The sequence below is a fragment of the Girardinichthys multiradiatus genome, chromosome 22 (genome assembly GCF_021462225.1).
Source record: "Girardinichthys multiradiatus isolate DD_20200921_A chromosome 22, DD_fGirMul_XY1, whole genome shotgun sequence".
Taxonomy (NCBI): domain Eukaryota; kingdom Metazoa; phylum Chordata; class Actinopteri; order Cyprinodontiformes; family Goodeidae; genus Girardinichthys; species Girardinichthys multiradiatus.
In genome coordinates this window covers 41,368,325-41,391,342 of record NC_061814.1, presented here as the reverse complement: position 1 = coordinate 41,391,342, position 23,018 = coordinate 41,368,325, and the positions used below count along the sequence as shown (strand labels likewise).

General features: G+C 40.7%; 1 protein-coding gene across 2 annotated transcripts; it reads right to left on the bottom strand.

Annotated features, from left to right (window-relative positions):
• Positions 1–710: 710 nt before the first annotated feature.
• Positions 711–21,482, bottom strand: LOC124858873 (rab11 family-interacting protein 2). 2 transcript variants are annotated; one of them, XM_047351177.1, is made up of 6 exons: positions 21,298–21,482; positions 19,408–19,987; positions 13,537–13,946; positions 9,208–9,565; positions 8,426–8,495; positions 711–6,289 (listed from the first exon to the last, which is right to left on the bottom strand). In XM_047351177.1, exons 2-6 carry the CDS (start codon positions 19,758–19,760, stop codon positions 6,062–6,064), a joined length of 1,419 nt encoding a protein of 472 aa, XP_047207133.1. In that variant the 5' UTR covers positions 19,761–19,987; positions 21,298–21,482; the 3' UTR covers positions 711–6,061. The 2 variants fall into 2 exon arrangements, with proteins under 2 accessions (XP_047207133.1, XP_047207134.1); XM_047351178.1 differs by lacking the exon at positions 711–6,289 and adding an exon at positions 8,087–8,297.
• Between the last annotated feature and the right edge of the window lie 1,536 nt (positions 21,483–23,018).

The window sequence follows — 23,018 nt, the reverse complement described above, 5'->3', positions numbered from 1 at the left end:
AAGCATAAAGCAAATGCAACAATCAAGCTAAAAGAAAAAAAAAGAAATGACAGGCAAAATTAATTAATTTGAACTACTCCCCCCCCCCCCCATTCAGCTTTCATTTGAACTAAATAACCTCAGGGTCCACATTTATTCTACATTAAACGTTTTCAGACCTTTTCTTCTCTATTCTGTCATTAAAGCAAAGCAATCAGGCTTTGGGGAGATTGTGTGGGTAAACAACCTGTTCCACTGTCACCATGATGTTTAGTTTGATGCACACGACGACTGCAGCTACAAGAAATACAAGCACTCATTTCGCTTAAGGAACAATTCATTATACACTTGCCTATAAGCCAGTTTTAACTCCAGCTTTTGAAATGCATCCATAGTGGTCCTGAAGAACACAGAAAAATCCCCAGGAAGGATGAAGTTTAAACACAAGACTTTAAGGTAAATTACAAAATATCATCTACAAAATATGTACAAAGAAAGTATCAAGAGTTCAGAAAGGCCCGTGAACATCTGGCTAATTACTGACGCAAAAAACGAGAACAAAACCAAATCTACACTTTAACTAGTGTGCAAGCAGATTAGCATCACATAATACTCACACAATATTTTTGGCATCATAAAATACAAAACTCAGCCTCAGCAGTGGCTCATTCACTAACAGTCCTGAATGAAGAGTCTGAATATATAGAGAGAGGAATACTGTGAAGGCAAGCTGGGGTCAATGACCTTTATAGTGTTTTCTAGATTACAAAAGGAGAGCAGAGTACATTCATTACATGTCTGGAAAAACGAAGCAGAGCAGCTATACAAATACTTCACAGCAGCAGAAAGTAAGAGTAGTTTTCCAGGGTTTGTCACATTTCTGAATGAGAACCATGAAGTTGTTTGTTCTGGTGGACATTCTGAGCAATGATGAGGCTTCATACGGCGGAAAGGTCAAAGGTTCCCACCACTTTAAACAGAACACATACAGAAATACAAGAAAACAGGACCAGGTGGTTCATGGCCTGACCTCAAAGTATTCACACCCCATTTTCTCGCATTATAATTACAAACTTCTATTTATTTTAGAGATGAAGCATCAAAAAACATTTCCTAATTCTGAATTGGAAGAAAAATTATTTTAAAAAGGTTAAACAAACAAACTTTTTTTAAATAATTGCATTTGTATTCAGACCCATTTTATTCTGGTAGCCCCACATAAAATCACTTCCCTTCAGATGTCACATAATTATTAAACTGAGTCCAGCTGTATGTAATTTAATCTGAGTATAAGTCTAGATGTTCTGTTTCCTGCCTCAGGGTTTTGTTAGAGAACATTAGTGAACAAACATTATCATGAAGACCAAGGAACACAGCAGACAGGTTGGAAGCTGTGGAGAAGTTAAGGTTATAAAACAATATCCCAAGCTTTGAACATCTCACAAAGCACTCTTCAGTCCATCATCTGAACATGGAGAGATGATGGACCAACTGCAGACATACCAGGATATAGTCGTAGCACTGACAGGCCAGGCAAGGACAGCATTAATCAGAGAAGCAGCCAACAGGTCCGTGGTAACACTGGAGGAGCTGCAGAGATCCACACCTTAAAGGGGAAAATCTGTTAAAAGGACAATATTAGTCATGCACTCCAAAAATCTTCTCTTTATGGTGGACAAGCAAGACTGTTAAAGTTTTAGAAGAAACCCAAAATAATTCCCCTCAGCAGTTTGCTACAAGCCATGAAGGGGACACAAGGAACATGTGAAAGAAGGTACTCTGGTCAGATGAGACCAAAACTAAACTCTTTGACCTACGTGCAAAATGCTGCGTGTGCCAGAAACACCCTGAAGGCACCAGAGAAAAACATGGTAGTGGCAACATCATGCTGGGGGGATGATTTTCTTTGTCAGGGACACGGAAGCTGGTCAGAGTTTATGTGAAGATGGATGGAGCTCAATCCAGGACAAACCTGGAAGAAACCCTGTTAGAGGCCGCAGAAGACCTGTGACTGGGGTGGAGGTCCACCTTCCAACAGAACATCTACAGCTGAATGGTTTAGATCAAAGCATGTTCATGGGTTAGAATGGCCTCGTCAAAGTCCAGACCTAAATACAATTAAGAATCTGTGTCCAGAATTGAAATTTGATGATTACAGTTGGTCTCCAACTAATCTGAGTGAAGGTCCGTTTCTAGAAGCGACCTGCTCTTGCAACTACAGTTGAAAGGCGACTCTACGTAGTATTAAATCAGGGGCTGAATACAAATGCTCAGGACACTTCCCAGAGTTTCATAACTAAACTTTTTAACACCTTGCATCATTTTGCTTCCACTAACACATAAACTACATCGCAGTCTGTGGTTGTACAGAGGCAAAATGCAGAGAAGTTCCAGGGGTGTGAATACTTTTCCAAGGTACTGTAGATTATCGATAAACTGGTAAAACTGGAGACAATAAATGACATTAAATTATAATGTAAATAAAATATGTTTAACAGTGTAGACCAGTGGTGTACAAAACCTTTTACACTCGGGTCTCAAATCGACCTGTTGAAAGTATTCAGGGGCCAAAATACTTTTTTTTCCCCAATTGAAAAACACAAAATCATTTTATTGGGAATTCTTTTCATTTTACCTTTTCAGCAATAAATGAAACACGTAATATTTAGATGAAACAAAGTAAAAAAGAACAAATTATTGCAGGTCGGAAAAAGAGTCTGTGTTTTCCAATGTTTTGGGTGGAGAAAATGTTTTTAGACAATTCCCACCAACAAACAAGATCTTTCTTCTTCTTGCTGTATTGAAACAAGTTTAATGAATGGGTGCGCCCAAGCCTGCTTTCCAGTAAAAAGTTCCTAGATGTTTGTGGCCCTACTTGCTAGAATATTTAAAAAAAAGCAAAAAAAAAAAAGAAAACACATCTAATGAAAGAAAAATACTTTCCGTCATTGAAAATCGCATCCTAAAAAAATACCAAAAGTGTCCATCTGCATCAGCTCCATTTACTGGAGGGCCACTTCTGTACCATTGTTGAATTGCAGTCGGGGGCCACACCCATTTATTCCAAGGGCGGAAAAAGGCCCCCAGTTTGGACACCGCTGGTGTAGACAATGATCTCTCCATCCAACAGGAGAAGAGCTGGAACTTCTCACAGAGGAACCAGAAGATGTGAACAGAGGCCTCTATGCTACACTGCAATGGCCAATAAATCTTAGTTTGACACCAACGGTGAGAGCCATCAGCTACCTGGTAGCTCATTCAACATTTGTTCATTGGAAAGTAACAGACAGCACAGGGGTGAGAAGAACACAAAAACTAACAGGATTTCAGAACCAAATGTCAAATAAAAGTTGTCTAGCTTTAACAATAATTAACAAATAACCCATTAGTACCCAACCTGGCAGACAAAACATTCATATCTGACACCTCATGAACATAAATCTAAGGAATGTTTGGAGAAAAAGCAGATCAAGACTGAGGCACAGTAAAGGCTTTACATTAACCCATTAGGACCAGATACAACTGCAACAATCTTTTCCTGCTGGAACCTTCAGGTCTGAAGCAGCAAAACCTTCAAAGAGATACTCCTAATTTACATTTTCAGTTTCAGAATCAATTATTTTATTCCTATTTTGTAAGTTTGCTCAGTTTCAAGGAAACAAACAAACAACTCTTTCCTTTAGTCGTGACCTTATTTCCATGTGAGAGAATTTATTGATTCATTTTGACATAAATGACATAAATATTAAAAATTGATTTACATGTCAGTGAGATAAACAACCCATCCAGAGTTCTGGCTCCCACAGATTATGGTTATGACCCCATGTGGTGCACAGCCCAGTCAATCAATTACAGATTCAACTGATCCATACATGTTGCCTTCGCAAAGCATGAACACCAAAGAACTGTCAACAGACAACAAAATATTGATCCTGCATAAGACGGTAATGAGCTACAAGGCCGTGTTGATGCAATTATTTAGAGACAATAAGGAGGACGCACATCTGGAGACTCAGATTGCATAAAAAAGTACATTACTTTCTATCAAACAACCCAGATCCTTTGCAACTGGTCGGAGGCCAGCGCTCCAAGATCCCAGCGATCCTTTTCAACCTGCTCTGTTTGGAAGCATCAATGCATCTGATTCAACTATCCAAACCTGGAGCTCACTATGATGTCCTGTGTGTGTAAAAAGGCATCGACTGAAGCTTGTCATCTGATGAGATGCACTGCAGCACTCCTGATGTGCGTTCCCCTGAAGAACGACCATCAGTCAGCCTCAGTCCGGATCTCCAGAGGAGATCTTGCCTCATGGGGAAAGGATGATCATGAGAAATCAGCTCACATCCACATGGAAGGAGCTTGTCAATGATTTCCAGGCAGTTGGGACCACAGTCACCAATAACACCAATGATAGAATAATACGTTAAATGAACCTCCCTGCTATAGAAGGCAGGGCTGTTCTAATTATTACAGCAAACATCTGAGTGGTTCAGAGAAGGTTTGGGAGAAGGTTCTGTGGTCTGATGAGACCAAAAACGAGCTCTTTGGCATCAGGTTGATCCATGGAGATAACTGGACCTTTTAGTAGCCTAGCTGCAACCAAGAGAGGTATTCAGAGATATTCTGTACAGAGCACTGGGCCAAAAGCCCTCCTGAAATGTGTGCAAAGCTGATGAGAAGATACAAGAAACATCCTTCGGCTGCTCTTTGCAATAAAAGTTTCTCCACCAAGTCCCAGGTCTTTATCTCAGCGACAAAGCAATCAGTTTTTAACTTTCACGCGATGTTTGGATGATTTTCTGTCTCTCCATGTTAGAAACTATCAGAAAAAAACCCAGAGTTAATTTTGTTACATGTAGGCCGACTTTCAGAATCAGCAGATAAAATAAGCAGCTCATCCGCTGTAGTTATCATACACAAACACAAGCAACTCTGTCTTTTCTTTCACGAAGATTTAACAGAAAACGTCACGTTTAACACCATGGAAATATGTTATTTGCTTTGTACCGACAGAGCAGCATTAGCAGAGCAGGTCAGTAGTGTCTGCTGCTTCACTGTGCCTTTAAACTGCCCCTCAGGGACATATAAAGTGTTATTGATTGAAGTAACATTCATATGAGTTATAAAACACTAATAAATAAAGATATGTGCAGCATAGATCCACATGTGTACCGTTTATACAATCATCAGCAGAACTTTGTTTGAAGGAGAGGAAGGCTGGTTGATCAGCAGCGGCCGTAACAAACATCTCTGAGCTTTACTACCCATCAAATCAACAGGAAGAGGTGAGTTCAACTCAAACACACGATTCAAATGTAAACAAGAGAAATACCAGCTGATTATAAAGCAACATGTTTCAGTAGTGATTATATTGCACTTACAGTAAGTAAAGTTTAAACCTCCCGTTAACGAGTTCAAGACTCTGGGTCCAAAAGAAATAAATGATCGTCAACACAACTCAAAAAAGAAATAACGTTAAAAAGGTGCATCTGTTCTTGGAAAAATGCACGAGCTAAAGAAAGAGCATACGGGAAGATTTCTTCAGCGTAGCTGTGTGGCACTGTAGAGGCTTGAAGTGTAAAACGTCTTCTGTAATTTGGACGACGAGTTAAAATATGAAATCGATTGTAAACACAGCAACGACAGCTTCATCTCATTGCACTCTTCATCTTCCAAACGTAACGGCAGGTAGAGGATGTGGTAAACACAAGTTTGGAAGCATTTGTTGAAAGTTTTACAGCCAATCATAGCAACAGGATGTGCAATAAAAACCTTTTAGCGTTTTAGTACCAACAATATATCTTAAAATAATCCTGACGAAAAACCTACTGAATCTGATGTCTGACTTGAAGAAAACTGGGGAATCGTTCATCTTTTAGTACCTTAAAATGTACAGTAACAGATATTAAACCAGAAATCACCTGACCTCCAAATTAAAGCTGAAAGCTAAAATAAACTGAATACAGCTGCTTTGATTTGATCAGTCCTATTTGTTCCCGCTACTCTAACCACCGACATCGATGCACGACCCCTGCTGAACCTTTATTGGCAACTTTTCATCCAATGTTTGTTTTTAACTCTACTTTTTAGAAAGTTTACCCGCCTTCTTCTTTTTTGGCTCGTAGGGTGTCCGTAAAATGCTCGGCGTCTCCTCCATGACGCGTACGAGCAGGTTATCGATGTAGTCTTCCAGCTCCCGGATGTGGGCGTCTTTCTTTTTCACCACTTCTTTCTGCTTGATGAGTTCCTGAACAACCTCCTCAAAGGTCAGGTTACTGTAGTTAGCCACGCTCTCCTGGGGCGCCTCCTTTTAAAAAGAAGGACATCGTGTTAAAACTCTTCTTCCAGATGAAAAGAAATGGTTGAATCATCTGTCACACCGAAGCTGCTGAGAGCGAAAGACAAGAGCAGGAACTCCTCTTTATTTCTGCTTATTCAGGAGAGAGAACATAGAAAATAGTTACTAGATACTACAGGGTCTGAAAAAGTCTGGAATTTTAGTCAAAAAGAAAGAGTCTGGAAAGCTATTTGTACCTGAGACAATTCCTTCCTTCCTTGCTTGCTTCCTCCCTCCCTCCGTCCATTTGTGCGAACCACTGTGAAATATCTGCTCTAAATCCAGTGAAATTATTTTATGTTTTTAAAAAATGGGCCAAAATAAACTGAAATTTTGTTTTTGACATTAAAAATGTGTAGAACCTGTAATAAGCAGGTTTTTCCTCAAGTGTTCTGTCTTGTTTACAAAAACCTGCTAACATGTAACTTCTCGAGGCCTTTAGCAGTGACATGAGGATCGATTTAATATGGTTTTAAAACGTTTCGTGTTTCTAAGGAATCGGGAGCAGCTCAAGCGACACTGAAAACGACTGTTTTCTTGTGTTTGAAGCTATTTAACAGTTTTCTGAGTTTCTGAGTTGAGTTTTCTGACAAAGTTCTGTCAAAAATTACATGTAGCCTTGATTTTAGATCAACACTATTAGAGAGAGAAATGCCAGGTTGCATGTTTCTGTAATTAAAGGTCAGGTTAATAATTAGCAAATGAAAGGTTCAGTAAAGCCCAGTTTTACTGTCTGAGGACAATCTGTTTGGAGAAGGCAGAGAGGGACGGTATGTGGAGATCATATTCAGCGGGTATGAGACTAGCTGTAATCGTTTTTAATGAGGGAGCACTTTATCGCTTCAGTGCTGGGCATCCTCCCCCGGACGGATAGAGCAGCAAAAGCCTTCACCCTGTTTAAAATACCACACTTATCAGCTTCCACTCCCGGTGCACCCATTCAAGCCCCCACCGCTGTGGAAAGACAATGCACAAAGACCTGGAGCAGGACTGCTCACCGGGTATCTTATCGCCTCTAACAGCAGAAAGGCTACTGTGGGGCGAAGCGAACCAAAATGAAATATTTGCCAGAGAGATTAAACGAGGAAGGTTTCAAGAACAGAGCTCAGTAATCTGCTCCTCACACACAAACATACGGACATCTCCCTGAGAGATACTGCACTAAAGCCACCTGAGATGGAGAATAAGAAGATATGGAAGTGGATGCTGGTTTCATGCACCTCCAGCATAATAATCGGGAGCTTCAGTGGCTGCTGACAAAGGCCTGGAAATGACCATGAACTGGCAAAGTAATGATGGCCGTTTTTTCCCTGCGATCAGTAGTGAGAGGAGATAAGGCACACACTTGGCATTCTCCGATTGTGTCATTACAGTTTCTAATGAGCTCAGCTTTGAGAATCTAAAAGCTGAGCTCTTTGAAATCTCTCACTGCCCTCCCTCCCCCTCCTGTGTGTGGTTAATTAGGGCCTTGAAGCAGAGGAAATGGGAGCTGCCATTTCTGGAAGGCACAGCAGCAGGCACGGGGGGCACATGTGTGGATACCGACAGCCCTCAACACCCACAAAGCAAGGTGAGGAAAGCCATTATCAGCATTCTCCTTCTCATTTAGGCATCACTTTAGCTACTGCCCTCCCCGCTCACCCGTACGCTCCACTTCTTTGATTTCTGGGGATTTTTCCCAGCTAAAAACACTTTAAAACTAAAGAAGTAGTTTGAGCAACAAGAACAAACACGCTACCGGTAGTTAAAGAGGTACATTTTCATTAATTGTCACAACAAAAAGAGTGCAATTACAGAATCAGCGAGTGACTGCACAGCCCTGAAATTTAACACCATTTCAAATTATGGTCCGATCAGACATGCTGACCGACGGGTGCAGCTGCTAATTAGCCGAATGGCACTTCTGAATTTCAGAGGCTTGATCCATGTCAGCAGCTGCTGCATCAAACCAGACTGCAGGAGTTCTCAATTAAGAAAGCTGCACAAGAAGGCAAAGACACACGTGCAATTACCGGGATCATTTATCCAAGCCACTGTCAGGTAAAGCTGACAATTAGCAACAATATTACCGTTAACTAATTAAAGAAATTTTCTGCACTTTCTTACGTTTTTCTTGCCAAAAAAGTCCTTCTTCTTCTTCTGGCCGAAGATGCCGTCCTCATTTCCGGTCTGCTTTCTGGCACCGAAAGAATAAGGAGGAGCATTAATAATCCCATGAAAGAACAGTGCAGTGATTATTGTGTTGTATACAGAACCGTGCATATTTTCTCACATTATAGCACTACACTTCAATTTTTCCAAATATTCTAAAAGTAAAAATCTGAAATGTGTGTATTTGTTTTCAAACCCCTCAACTTTGATACCCTCAAAATAAAATCCAGAGCAACTAATTGCCCTGAGAAGTCAAACTAGTAAACAGAGTCCAGCTGTGCATAATTTAATGGCTTGGATTGATCCTGATCCTCAGGACACGCCCCTTTTAATAACAAAATAAATACGGACAAAAGGGAAACACAGAAGCAGTCTTTATTAAATTCACATTCACTGAGACATTAACAAACACTCATCAGTCTTGTACACACCGTCACTTCTGACCACCGAGCTGGTGCTAAACAAAGGCAGCAGCGAAAAATGACGGACTAGTGGCTACAGAGATAAGTGGTTAATTGGGCGGTCTATCTCAGCAGAGGATCTCATTACTAGAGCTCAAAGGGCTTTGTTATCAAGGCCAGCCACTCTAAAGAGCCACTAATGACACCTTCCACTCAGATAAACCACAACTTAGCCACAATGTTCACCAACTCTTAATGAAGACACAGCAAATAGACTTTACGAGCTCTGTGGACGCGTTTGGTTCTGAAGCATAAAGAAAAGATAAACTGGACTACCTGGTTTTGTAGTTGAAGCTGAATGGGTTAGTGTCTGCTTGAGAGTCAGCATTAAAGGGGTTGGGAGAACGCAGGTCTCCAGAACTCCCCGAACGCCCCCCATTGTTGGCCTTGCGGCCTTCCTTCTTTCCCGTCACACGTTCCAGTAGGCTGACCTTCTCCTTTTTCTCCCTCCGCTCCGCCCGGTCCCACGGCTGTTGCCCCCTCTCACCCTCAAATGGGTTGTGGTTGCGTGGGAGCGTGGCATACTTCTGTGGCAGGGTGTCACTGATATCAGGGAAAGGGTCACTGTGTGCTTCTCCGTCCTGGTATCCTGGCACCTCGCTCTGGGAACGCCTGTGAGGGCCACCTGTACTTCCTGGAGGAGAAGTTAAAAACATAACTTGGAACTGCTGCTGTGATAAACATGACAAACAGCTGAACACCTCGTTAAAAAGGACAAACTGTGCTGCTGTCTGCCCTGTGTTCATCTGAACCTTTGCCCTAGTGAATGTTTAGTACCAGGTGGTTGTGTTAAGATGCCAGCAGAGTTAAAACAACTAGTTTATACAAAAATCTGTTTCTTTCAAGCATCTTCCCTCTGGGTTAATATGATCTGATTATATAAGCACAATTAAATGCTGCTGTCCATATATAGTGGCTCTCCAAAGTAAAATGCCAAGTTATCATTATATAGAAACATTTTAAAACTATGATAAATCATTTCAAAACCTTTTTTCACACATAATGTGATATTTATTGGTACAATTCAACTGAAAAACAAACCAATCTGGTGTAAAAACCTTGTGTGCACGCCTCTAAACCTAAACTTTTGATTCAGAATTCAGTTTCTGGTGCGAGTTTATCAGGATCCAACATTCTGACTTTGTCATCACAGATGGTGAGGACATCTCTCATGCACAGTAGTTCAGGTGACCTCACAAATTATCTGGCGAGTTTGGTTCACAATACAGCTATGCCATTGGAAAACCTTCATTTTCCTCTCACAGAGTCATTGTTCTGCTGATTTGGACGTATAACTTGTGAGCACAGTTCCAGATTAAGAGCCGTACCTCTAGAGCGTCTTTCACTGTGGGCGTGGAGTTCTTTCTGTGATGTGCAGTCTTGTTTTTGTGACAAACATACATAATGAACCCCCCTAAAAGGTTCCAGTTTGGTTTCATTAGACCATAAGACATCTTTCCACAAGGTTTTGGGAGAATTTAGCCTGGCCCGGATGGTTTCGTTTGAAGAAATCTGACTTCAACCGACTTGTCCCCCTCAGCAGAGCTTCAGTGTTGCCATCAAGCTTTTCCAGCTTCCCTGACCAGGTTTCCTTCCATTTTTCAACAGTTTTAGATAAATGCTCAGTTTTTTGTTGTCTTAGATGTTCTCCAGTTATCGGTGGGTGTCTTCAGTGTGCTGTGATTTATATATAATACCTTTGTGCAATATGATCTTTTTGGTCCTTTGTTATGGGAAGAAACTTGTGCCATCAGAAACTGAATTTGAATTTCTCAGACTGAATCTTTGTGTAATTTGAAATTAAATGCATTGATTTGAAACTGAATTTATTGGTTTGAAACTGAATTTATTGGTTTGAAAGTGAATTTATTGGTTTGAAAGTGAATTTATTAATTTGAAAACTGAATTTAATGGTTTGAAACTGAATTAATTTGCATTGAAAATGTATTTCGTTGTTTTGAAAATTCAGTTTGCCTACTTTCAGTTCCAAAGTTCAGTTTTTTGTGTCACACATCCGGGTCCTTGAGGATAGCCTTAGATTAATCAAACACAGATTCATCGATTTACGTTTCACATCAGGTTAAACTTCCTTTACGGCATTTTGAGCTGGAGCAGTGCAGCTACATGAGCTTGGCGGATGTCCATCACCAAGTCAAATGAGCATCTAGAAGAAATCATGTAAACAAATGATGGTCAAACTTATGCTACCTGTAGCTATTAGCTAAACATACCAGATCAGCATGGTGCGGCCGGTGTTACGTCGGTCTGCGTTTCCCGCCTTTACCTCAGCGTAACTTATGTTGCCTAGCAACAGTGATAGCGTGAAGCACAGAGCTGTGAAGACGAACAAATGGAGCCCTAATGGCTTTTTTTCTTGTTTTATAATCTTGTTCATTATTCAGACATTTAAATTGTTAAAGTTTTGTGTTCATAGAAAAAACAAATATAAAAAGCTATTTGTAAATCTATTTGTAAAAATGTAACAATTTAAACACTAACATGTTAACTTTAGGAACGTTTAAATCAGTTTATTTGTAGAGCATAAAAATAAAAGAACCAAACATCAACATTAGATATCATCTGACTGAATTATATCTGTGTTTAACTTCCATCCATCGGGGAAACCCAGCAGGAGCTTGAAAACAACGTGCCGGGAGTCAGCTGTTCTCTCGGGGTTCATCGCACCTCAACCCCCCCGGTCAGCTGTGCGCTGGCGAGGCGAGGTGAGCCGGCTGTGAGCCCGGTGTCAGGGCAGCAGAACCGGACGTCTCCGAACACGTCGGAGCATGTGTGGAATTAAGCGAAATCTTGATAAACCGAGCAGATATTTCAGGTTTATACAGCTACATTCTAGTCTAAAAACAAGTTCATTTTGTTCCACAGAAAGCGCAATATATCCAACTTAGTTCACAGCTTTTCCCTCTCCTCCAGGCTTTGCTACTTCCGTTAGCACAATCTACTTTGACCCGCAATGAATCATGGGATAGGGGTGGCTCACGAAGGATACACCGGACTCATCCTTCATATCTGGGGAAAAGGACGCATTTGTCGGCCCTATTTAGAGGAGCCAGCGAAGCTGTAGACTTCATTGCCTCACAATGATGTAATCAGCCAACAAATGCGTCCTTCAAAGAATGCAGTCCCTCAATTTGGACGCAGCCATAGTGAATGACATCCGTGAATCGGTGTTTGATTAATCTGTGGCTTCAAGGACCCGGATGTGTGACACAAAAAAAACAGAATTTTAGGACTGAAAGTAAGTAGTGAAACTTAATTTTCAGTTCAACAAAATACATTTTCTGAGCAAATGAATTCAGTTTCAAACCATTAAATTCACTTTCAATTAAGTGAAATTCATTTTCATAACAATGCATTTAATTTCAAATTACACAAATACAAATTCAGTCTGAGAAATTCAAATTCAGTTTCTGATGGCACAAGTTTCTTCCCATACTTTGTAATCTTTCTGTAAGCTTTGGCTTTAGCTAAAGGACTAAAATGAACTGAATCAGATCCACTACACTTGATGGCAGGTGTAAACCCAAGAAGACTGAACCCTGAAACCTGAACAGATAAGTATTAGTAGAAGTGAGTGAACATTTAGGGTGTATTCACACCAGGAAAGTCCTTTGGTCCAGACCAAAAGCAAACTCTATTTTTTTCATGTGGTGCGGTTTGTTTTCACATTGTACTTTTTGCAAGTGAACTATTAAACAAAGTAAACAAAGCCACTATTGATGATCATTGTTCCCATTGGACAGAAATGACGGGGGCGGGACAGAACACAGACCCGGAAATTGAGGAAAACATCTGTAGACGTGCTGCGTGCAGCTCCTCTGTTCTGCATATTTGTGGCGTTCTTACAGCTTCAATATTATTGTGAGAGTGAAGAGCAGCTCATTCAACACAGACCTTGAGACGTTCCATTTATAAGTTTGGAACCCCGTCAGAGAATGCGTGCTGAACGCCGACGTTCTCTACGTGCCTTGTCCCACAACAAGCCAGTAGCGTTGCTAAGCAACACACAGCTTATCAGGTATGATTACCTTACAACACACACCTTTGCTACCGGCTACGGTGGCTTTTTATATCCAAAGAGACGTACGCCTTTTGTAGTTGGTTTGGATCGGGGCCGGTTTGTATTCAGACCATAGGCGAACCGCACCAGAGTCCGTTTGGAAGCGGACCGAGACCACTTCAAAAAGTGGGTCTCGGTCCGGTTGTTTGCTCCGGATCAGGGTTCGCTTGAGTGTATTCACACCTGCACAGAAGGTCCGGACCAAGGAGGGAACCGAACTCTGGTCCGTTTAAAGCGGACCAAAAGTACAAGAGGAACACAGCAGTGATTTCAGGTCTACTTTAAGCCGGTGGTTTGTTCCTCAGGGTGCACTACCCTGCAGGTCTCAGATGTACATTACCTGCAACATGCCATCGAGTTCTGCAGAAAGCTGCCAATGATCCTTTCATTTAGGTCGAGTTGAGACAAGGAAACGTGTAAAACATGTACTAGACTGAGCTCTGGGGCCCCGGGCCGGGTAGCACAGATCTAGGCTCTAGACGACCGTGGTAACATGTAAAATACTGGTGTGTGTTAAAACCTCTCACCAGTCTCTTCTATGGAGTTCATCGAGTCCAGTTTGGGTCGAACGTGGGCCCCGATGAGATCAGACATGGAATGAGCTGCAGAGAGCTTTTGGGCCCCAGACAGCAGTGGTCTCTTCACCTTTTTTTCTGACTTGATTTCTGGTTCTGGGGCAATCGACTGGTTGCTGGGTTCAGAGTCGCACACGGCAGAGCGAGGCAAGATGGCCGAAGACGTGTCGCTGTAGCCGCTGTCGTTTTTGCGACCTTTCACTTTGCTTTTAAGTTTGGAAAAAGGCGAGCGGGGCTTCTCCTTCATGGAGAGGTCGAACATGCTGGCCGTCATGTTGTTCCTCATGAACTGAATGCTGACTTCGATTCGACCCCGTTCCTTCTTCTTCTTCCCCCCTGGCTTGGACTCCAAGGAATACCAGCTGAAATAGGAGAGCAAGAAGCTTATGCTCAGCAAATCCAAAGACATAATTTATATAAAAAGAGCAGGATTAATACAGTTGAGCTCCAACAACAACAGCTCCTTTTAGTTGATCACACACAATTCAACATGATTCAGGGAGACATGCATACAAAATAAGAATGTGGTACAAGTCTTTATACTGTACAATCAAACACAATAAATGGAAAACGGTGTCTTCCTTCGTTCTACTGTGCTTTCCCAACTTCCTAATAGACACCAATGAAAAGACTAATTTGAGCAGAATAATCCAAAAGCTGCAACTCAAAAGGTTTAATCGTTTCAAGTTTTCTGACACAACTGAGAGCACCATTTATCATTTAAAAGGATAAACATTATTCTCTGAAATTTGAACATAAGAAATAGCCTCCTCAAGGATAATAAAAGGCCATTCCGGGTTGCCTCTGGGCTCCTATTTGTTTAACCCTTCTGCTTTTTCAACTGGAAATAATGGGATTTCTGCCTTCACTAGAAAGGGGGAAAATGTGGCATTTGCACAAATCTGGCCTTTGTTCAGAAATGCAACGACAACCAAGTGAGAAACTGCAAAACCACATCACAGGGCAGCACAGAAGTTCATACATGCTAATGAGACATATCCTCTATTTATGGGGCTTGTGGCAGCATTCATTAGCAAGCCAATTTCAGGAAGGAATCACTGTTTAGAAATGTTTTCTGTCTGCATTCTAAGTCCATATATTATCATATTTTAGAGTAGAGCTGCACATTATTTGAAGCAACAGTTTAAATGTGTGCGATATCATAATCCTAAAAGGACCGCTTGGATGCAATATTTAGGGCACCGTGCATTCAAACTGTTTGTGAATAATCTCTATGGCCAGATGAATGCCCACATTGGACAAAGACCTGTCACTGGTCGAGATGTAAAAGTTCTAGGTAAGTGGCAGAGTCCTTGTGATGATGAGAAAAGTGAGGAAATGTGGGTTAATATATAATATTGTGATATATTATAAATATCACAATTTCATGTTTTCCTAATATTGTTCAGCCCCATCTTAGAGCAAGAAAACCTAAAACACCTGAAAGCACAAAAAATAACTAAATCTTAATCGGCCTTTTTAACTAGTTTCAAAGTAAAAAAGTCGATTTTTAAAATCCTTTTCTGAAACAAAAAGGAGCCTTTGAGTCACATCCACTAAAACACGAAGTCGCACCACATATGGAGGATGACGTAGAGTCATTAAGAGAATAAGAACCTTGTCTTTGGGAATATTATAAGAGGATTTGTGGATGCTTATTGAGGACACTGAAAACAGGACGTGGCGAGCACTTTAACTACGAGATGATGAATGCAGGAAAGGTCGGTAAGCTCTGTGGAGAACTTCTTCTCATGCTGCAAAAACACGTTTGAACCAGGATTACGAAACAACCTGAATCTTGGATTAAAGTGAAACAACAACCCCGTCCTGCTCATGCCTCAGTTAGTACAGGTAGCTCCAGCAGTGACTCAACAGCCAGACCACTAAAGGTGACTGGGCTTGTTATTTATGAGCATAAAACCTATCAGGTAGAAAAAGTTTTGTTTTACTAATAATTAGTAGTAGCAGCATATTTTTTCCCTTGTGTCTGAGCCAAATTAAAGAATGTTTAACAGCAGAAGCCGTATAAATGTTTTTTTCAACCATATGTGTAGCATTAGCTTGGAGTGACTTTTCAGGGCCAAAGGACATGTTGTGAGAGAAATGACTAGACTTTCAGAACATCAGTCGTTTGACAGACTGTGCCCTTACATCACTGCGGTGCGGTTAAACCCTCACAAGTAAAACATGAACTGATTATGTGGAGTTAAAGTGAGACTTGCACAATCCCCACATGGTTCTATGGATGTAATATAAAGTGTTCTGGGGACACAGTTGTTTGTGGAAATGAGAGTAACAATGCTAATCAGAACCAGTGCAGAAACTGTAAAATCTGTCTGAATCCTGCTAGCCAGACTATGCTCACCACAGAACGCTTTTAAATGCCTCCATAGAGTACTAGTTTGTTAAGTCTCTAACCTACTGTGCTTGGGGCAACATTTTTCCCGACTTCCCCTCCTCAATGGATACACCACGATTTAAATCCTTAGTTTTGATGCCTAACTACGCGTTTTAAACGTAACGTCATCGCTCAGTAAGCTTTGGCTGAGTTCTGGGCTGCTTTGTGTTTGCTTTTTTTGTTTTACATATTTCCCCAAATTTAGACATGGAAATAAATATAAATATCACAAGATACAATATGGCTGAAAGGGAACAGTTGCAAAAATAATAAAATGTGCTTTTTAGAGAGTTTTTGTTACCTTAGTCTTGATGAAGCTTCATTAAATCAAATGAGTTAATCAACTGAATTTAAATGTCTTTTGGTGCTGTAAAAATCATTTTATCACATTAATCCCAAAACAGTTTGTATTAACTGTTGTGTAATCAAAGCCTGCAAGCCCAGATTTCTGGGAGTCCAGTCACGAAAGGCCTTGTTGGTTCTGATTCCCAGGCTGTGTACTGTGGCCCATCTGCAGCCACAGCATGCCGCTGCCGTGGGGGCCGAGGCTGCACCTCACGTGCATCTCAAGGCTAAGATAAACCTCCCTCCTGTGTTTAGAACCGCAATTCTCCTACTCAGGCCCAGAACCCCTGGGAAACTCCTCATAATCAACAAACACAGGTGCACGATAATTACGGGCTGCCTGCTCAGATATCGAGACGGGCTTTCCTCCTCAATATGTCAGTTCAAAAACAGTGTGGATGAACTGCGGCGAACACAGACCCACTGTGTGGAGTGTGGCTGTGGTACCGAGGGTCCCGGCATCATTGTCAAGCTTGGCAGCAGTTTGGAATTACAAGGGCAACAGGCAGCATGGGCATATCTATTACAGAACCTCTGCTGAAAAGGTGCACAGCCTGGAGGAGCATCAGTTCAGACACCTAAATAAATACAGCCACGAACACTGATTGTAACATATTGTCATTCTGGCTACTGATGGACAAAGAGGAAATGTGCTAATGTTTTTCCATGATGGGACACGCAGTGATCTAATTAACACCAGATCCAGTTTAGTCATGCAGTTCACATTTGCTTCAGAGCAAAGAGACCTGCATGGCTCTACAGTCTAGCCTTTTCTTTGGTTGGACAAACCTTATTTCACCATGGGTTCACTAGACGGCAGCTAATTAGCGGAGACGCGCTGATCCAACCTTTCCAGGCAGATATCAAGTCTTTGATTTCCTGCAAGTTCTGCCTTAAAGATTTCCACAAAACAAACAAGCTCATTTGTTTAAACTAAATCAAATGTAACCAGCATGCCCATAATGCATCAAAACATCTGTGACTAAAATGTAACATAAAACAAAAAGGTGAAACAGAGAAGCTGCTGTTAGCTGATCAGTTTTGATATGTGTTTTTGGTTTGAATGCATTCAATGAACAGAAAGAAATAAGACATTTTCAGTATTTGACTTCCAGATCAAGGTATTGCTCAACTGGCAGACTGGTGCTCCCATAAAGGTGAGACTCCCAGACCTTTCAGGCTGTGAAGAACAAACACCACTGCATTTTTTCACACATAAACTGCTCCTCCGGTAGTGACTACCTAGACATGTTTGGCCAGCTCCACTTGTTTCAGTTAGGCCTGCATATGAATCACTGACAACCGTCAGTTATGTGGCTAAAAACAATCTCTTAACAGAGGCCACCAAGGCCTGGCTGAGCTTCAAAGAATCAACTGTCAGCAAGATGGAAAAAACATTTAACCACCAACTGAGCAAAAACGGACTACTTTAATAGTTGTTAAAACATGTTGCCTTACTGGGCTATAAACTATATAAAAAACATGTTTAATATATAAAGAACCTGTAAAACAAGTGTGTGACAAAATGAAAAGGCCAAAGCGATGGTATTTATAACCTCTGGTGAAAAGAAGCTGGGTCACGAACTTATTAAATGACAGAATAAAACACGCGAGTCACAGCGCAGTGGGGAAGTCGAAAACGGCCTCAACACATGTGGCAAATGTGACTGAAAACGGATTTAGTGTATGCTCCAGGACCTTGTGACTGGAATACTGGAGAAAATATTTCCCGTTTCCTCTCAGAGGTCTGGTCACAAACCAGACGTTGTACACAAGAGCTCAGATAGCAGGAATTAGGAGAGGATCCAGTCCACAGATGAAGGGTTCAACTAGATATTCCAAGTTAGTGTTATTTGAATCAGGAATGCAAACAGATTTGTGTTTATGGCATGAGACAGATATTAAATGATTTTGGACAGTTTCAGTCGAGTCGTTTTGGCATTTGTAATGACCAGTATGATTTAAATTTAAGACCTACATGATTTATCATAAATAACCTTTGTTAATAACTTCTTTACTCAATAACAGGAGCTTGACTTAGTAAATGCATCTTTTTTGTTGAGTGCCTTTCCCAGACAAAACTGTCAGTAACGCACTGATCAAATAACTATTAAATAAAGAGCCAGTACTTCCACCCATTAAATAAAACACATAAACATTCAACAGAAAACATTTGAACAGCTTTTCAGAAGAGTCAACTAAGAGCAGAGAAACTTCAGTTAAAAATAAGTTTATCATCTTTGTGTCTTTTAGCTTTGGTATATGAGGCAAATGCTGTTGCACATCAGTTACCCAACTTTAATGCATTTTAAACAGTAGTATATAAATAACTACATTACACATCATAACGGTTATTGACAACAGATTTTAGCTAACTATTGAAATCCAGGTTATGTTGCCTTTTGCTCGTTAAGAGATGCTCTCCTGAAGGCGCTGGTAGTAGAAAACAACCAGATTTTAGGATCCAGGTTGGAAAATGTGCACATATTAAGAGCTTTAAACGCTAGAATTTACATAATTATATTTAAGGCTTTTTGTGACTTTTTAAGATCCTAAGGAAACCCTGTTATAATAATAATTGTATTTATTAATATATTTTAATATATTTTTGACCTTTTTTTATTTATGTTGCAATCTGAAACTTGCACCATGATTTCTTCTCTGTGATACTGACCAAACACAAAACCTTGAAACAATTTTAGGAGTCACTCTTGGATCACGCTTCATCTAGGCTGTAAGTATAATAAACTAGAGGGCTGCAGGAGATGAGAAAGACGGTGCATTTCCTCACATAGTAGTGGAGTTTACTCATGGACTCTAGTGGGTTTAAAATATCTCAATCAGGACATCCCTACTTGTATTAGTACTAAAACCTTTGACTATGGTTCTAAAAAATAGCATCCTTATTTGTCTGCAAAAATATTTATACAGTCAAACGCGCGCGCGTGTGTGTGTGCGTGTCATTCATTGATGTCAATCTCCTTGCTTATGGTGTGAAAAAGACTCAAGTATGTTTTGTCTGGATCCTTTAGCAGCAGCTCTAAAGAGTAGTACATTTTGACAGAAATGGTGGAACTTACTCAGTTTTCTTCCTTTGCTTGTTATCAAATATTTCATTGAGGTTAATGGTCTTCTGGCCCAGGAACTTGTCCATCCCAACTAGGGACCGATGCATCACTGTGAAACACAGGACATACACTTCGGGATTCCCCTCCAAAAGCAGACCAGGCAACTCGAAGGAGGCCTCCTCTCTCCAGACGGGGTTAACTGTCTTCTCTGCCACAGACGTGGAGTACTTCTCTTTACCCAGCTGGATGATGGTGTAGGCATCATTGGTGCCATTTTTGCCTTTGGGCTGTAAAGCAGCTGCTTGAAGAACAGTGGCTTGGACATGGGTTGGAAACCACTTCTGAGACTGCTCAGCCAGGGACATGTTTATCACAGAAAATTAGCTGAAACCCATTCAAAACAAATTAAAACAGAATTTAGACAGATAGTTATTTTAGTGAGAATGGTTTGCAAAAAGCATGATTGTCTAATGCTGATTATCCATGTTAGTGTGGTTCATGTAGCTATGGCAACAAGCAATGACGAGCCTGACAAACAGAGCACGCCTCATCTTCTATTAGATCATCGATGTCCAAGCCACTGCTGAGTCACCTGCAACAACAGAAACAAACAGGAGCATCAGAATATTTCCCAGAACCAAACCATGACTCACAAAGGCTCACCTGGAAGATTTATATTAGGTCTGGTAATAATGTTAGCCAACTTTAATGCCTTCTAATTCCACAGAGCTTTGTCAGCATGCCCATCTAAAGTAATAGCAAATATTTAAATCTAAGCACAGACTTTTTACTGCTTTATAACATGTAATTACTGAATCTATTTTTGAGATGTACCCTTCAAGTTTTCACAGAGCCACTGATTTTCTATTTAAAGAATATAACACAAACCCATTGTTAAAACTTTGTTCCAGTTTGATGAGAAAATCAAGTATTCATCATAATAATGCTATTATTCCTTGATAGAAGCAGTAGTTTACCAAATTGTCAGAGCAAGTGGTACTTACGGATACTTATTACAGAACGAAAAGTTTTTAGATTTTAATGCTTTCAGTGAACAAGAAAAGTTACGTTTTTTCAGTATTTGACCCCCTGAGCCGAGGTCAAGTTTTTAAATTCTATTTATTTTGAACATGTAAACTATATGCAGAACGTGGGGGGAAATATTTTAGGAGCAGAAAACAGTAATAGTGTAAAACAAAGCAAATACAACAAAATGTGTGGGAAGAAAGATTGAGGCTATATTGGCAGGTTTTTATAAATGTCCAATAGGTTGGTGCATCAGTCTCAACTTTTAATATGTTTTTCTATTGTTTTAATATGAATAACTGAGTAGATATATTAGGCATATAGTAAGGAGTCCGTGTTTCAATCTGGAAACAGTCCATCACCTAATAAAGAAAGAGTAATAAAATTAATCAAGTTTATTAATTGTTACACTTTACTGCCATTTCTTCAGAGTCAAAGTTGTGCGAATCCCTTAAATAAAAGGGATATTTCTGTTCTGAACCTTTCTTCTGATCCAGATTTAGATTGATAGCAGTCTAGAACACTGCGACTTATGAGCATGAAGCTCTTTCCAAATAAGAAAACATGATCTGAATTACTAAGATGACAAACAAGTCATTTTGTAGTTGTCTGGTAGAAAACTCACAGAAACAAGAGGATAATCATTTTTAACGAGTAATTTCCCGTTAAAAGACCACCTGTCTCAACAAAGCTTTATTAAACGGACTAGTGCGACCACAGACCGTCTTAAAGTAACTTAAAAGCTCGAAACGAAGCACGAAATGACGGCGTTTAGAACTGACTTAGCATGGTTGTAGTTCAGCTGGCGCAGGGTGACGTTAGCTTACTGCTAATGAGCGTTCAGAGAATCACAGTCACTCACACCAAGCTGTTTACCTCAGAGTCATTTCCACCGACTCCAAACGGACTTCCAGGGCTTCACCACACAGAGACGAACCCCTCAAACACATCCATAAGCGGCTCTCCGCGGCTCAACCGCCCGCAAATGTCGGCTGTAGGTCCTGTTGTTATAGCAGCAGCGGCGCATTGCTGTCGGGACAGTGACTGGCTTCACTTCCTGCTCTGACGTCACTTCCTCATCCCGGCGAAAGGTCACGCGCCAGAGAGGAATATAAATATAAATAAGGGTGGTGGAGGTAGGGACACACAGTAAGTTCATATTAGACTGGTTATTCACCTTAAAAACAAATACTCTGGAGCATCATGAAAAATTTCATTTATTTCAGTATATTTTAATAAAAAAAAATAATTTTATTGTTTTTTACACACGGATGAAGAATTTGAGTGTTTCTATTTGTGTTTATTTTGATGATTATGCTTCAAAGCTAATAAAACCACTAAATTCATTTTCTCAGAAAATTAGAATATTACATGGGATCAATAAAATATACAGAAATATCTTTTCTGCTGAGAAATATGTCCATGTAGTGTACTGAAAATATACCCTCACTACTTGGTCCTTGGTTGGGGCTCCTTTTGCATGAATTACTGCATTAACTCAGCCCAGGCTGTTTTAGTAGCAACATTCACCTCCTCTGCGTTGTTGTCTGTAGTGTCTCTTAACAACTTACCATTGATTATGGGATGTTAGGATAGTCAAGCACATTGAAACAGTGCTCATTAAAAGCTCATTGTCAGTGTGGGCAGGCACCAAGTCCTGCTGGTAAATTAAGTCAGCAGCTTCAGCTGGGTGCGCTGACTTTGGACCTGATGAAGATCAGCGGACCAACGTCAGCAGATGATAGCTTCCCAAATCATCACTGACTGTAAAAACTTCACACTGAAACAGCTTGAATTCGGTGCCTCTCCACTCTTCCTCTTTCATACAAAGTAGAAAGCAGACTTCGCACCCTGAGCAACACTCCAGTCCTAGTTCTCTTTAATGGAGGTATGATGCTTCTGTTGTCCTTGCTTCAGGAGTGGCTTCACACAAGAAATATGACAGTTGTAGCTAGAGCTGTACAATATATGGAACTGCAGTCATCATCACAATTTGAATTTATGTAATAATCCAAACGTAAAGGACTGCTTGGACACAATATTTGGTAAATGAAGTGGATTTTTTATAGCGCTCTTCTAGTCATACCAACCACTGATTGCGCTTTACACTAGAGCCACATTCACCCAATTGCACTCACAAACACATACATTCATACACTGATACACAGATTGGTAGGCAATTTGGGGTTAAGTGCCTTGCCCAGGGGCACACCGATATGTGGCAGGAGGAAACTGGAACCAAACCCACAACTCTTAGATTGCAAGTTTACTACTCTTCCCTCTGGGTCACAGTCGTCCATGGTCAAACATTATTTCTTAGGTACTATGAATGCAAAGTGTGCTCCCCAAACATATTGGCCCTCAGTGCTCACACTTAACATATATTTTCTGTTGTTGAGATGCTAAAGCTCACAAAGAGTGGTGGGGACATTGTAATAAAAGAAAATAAAGGGAAGAGACAGGAAAATGTGGGTAAATCGTAATCAGCATCGTCATCTTACCGCTGTAGTTGGAACCCATGGCCTGGGTACGTCTGTCTGGGGCGTCTGTCCATGCCTTGTGAATTTCCCCCTAACGCTTGAATGAGTTCTGCTCCA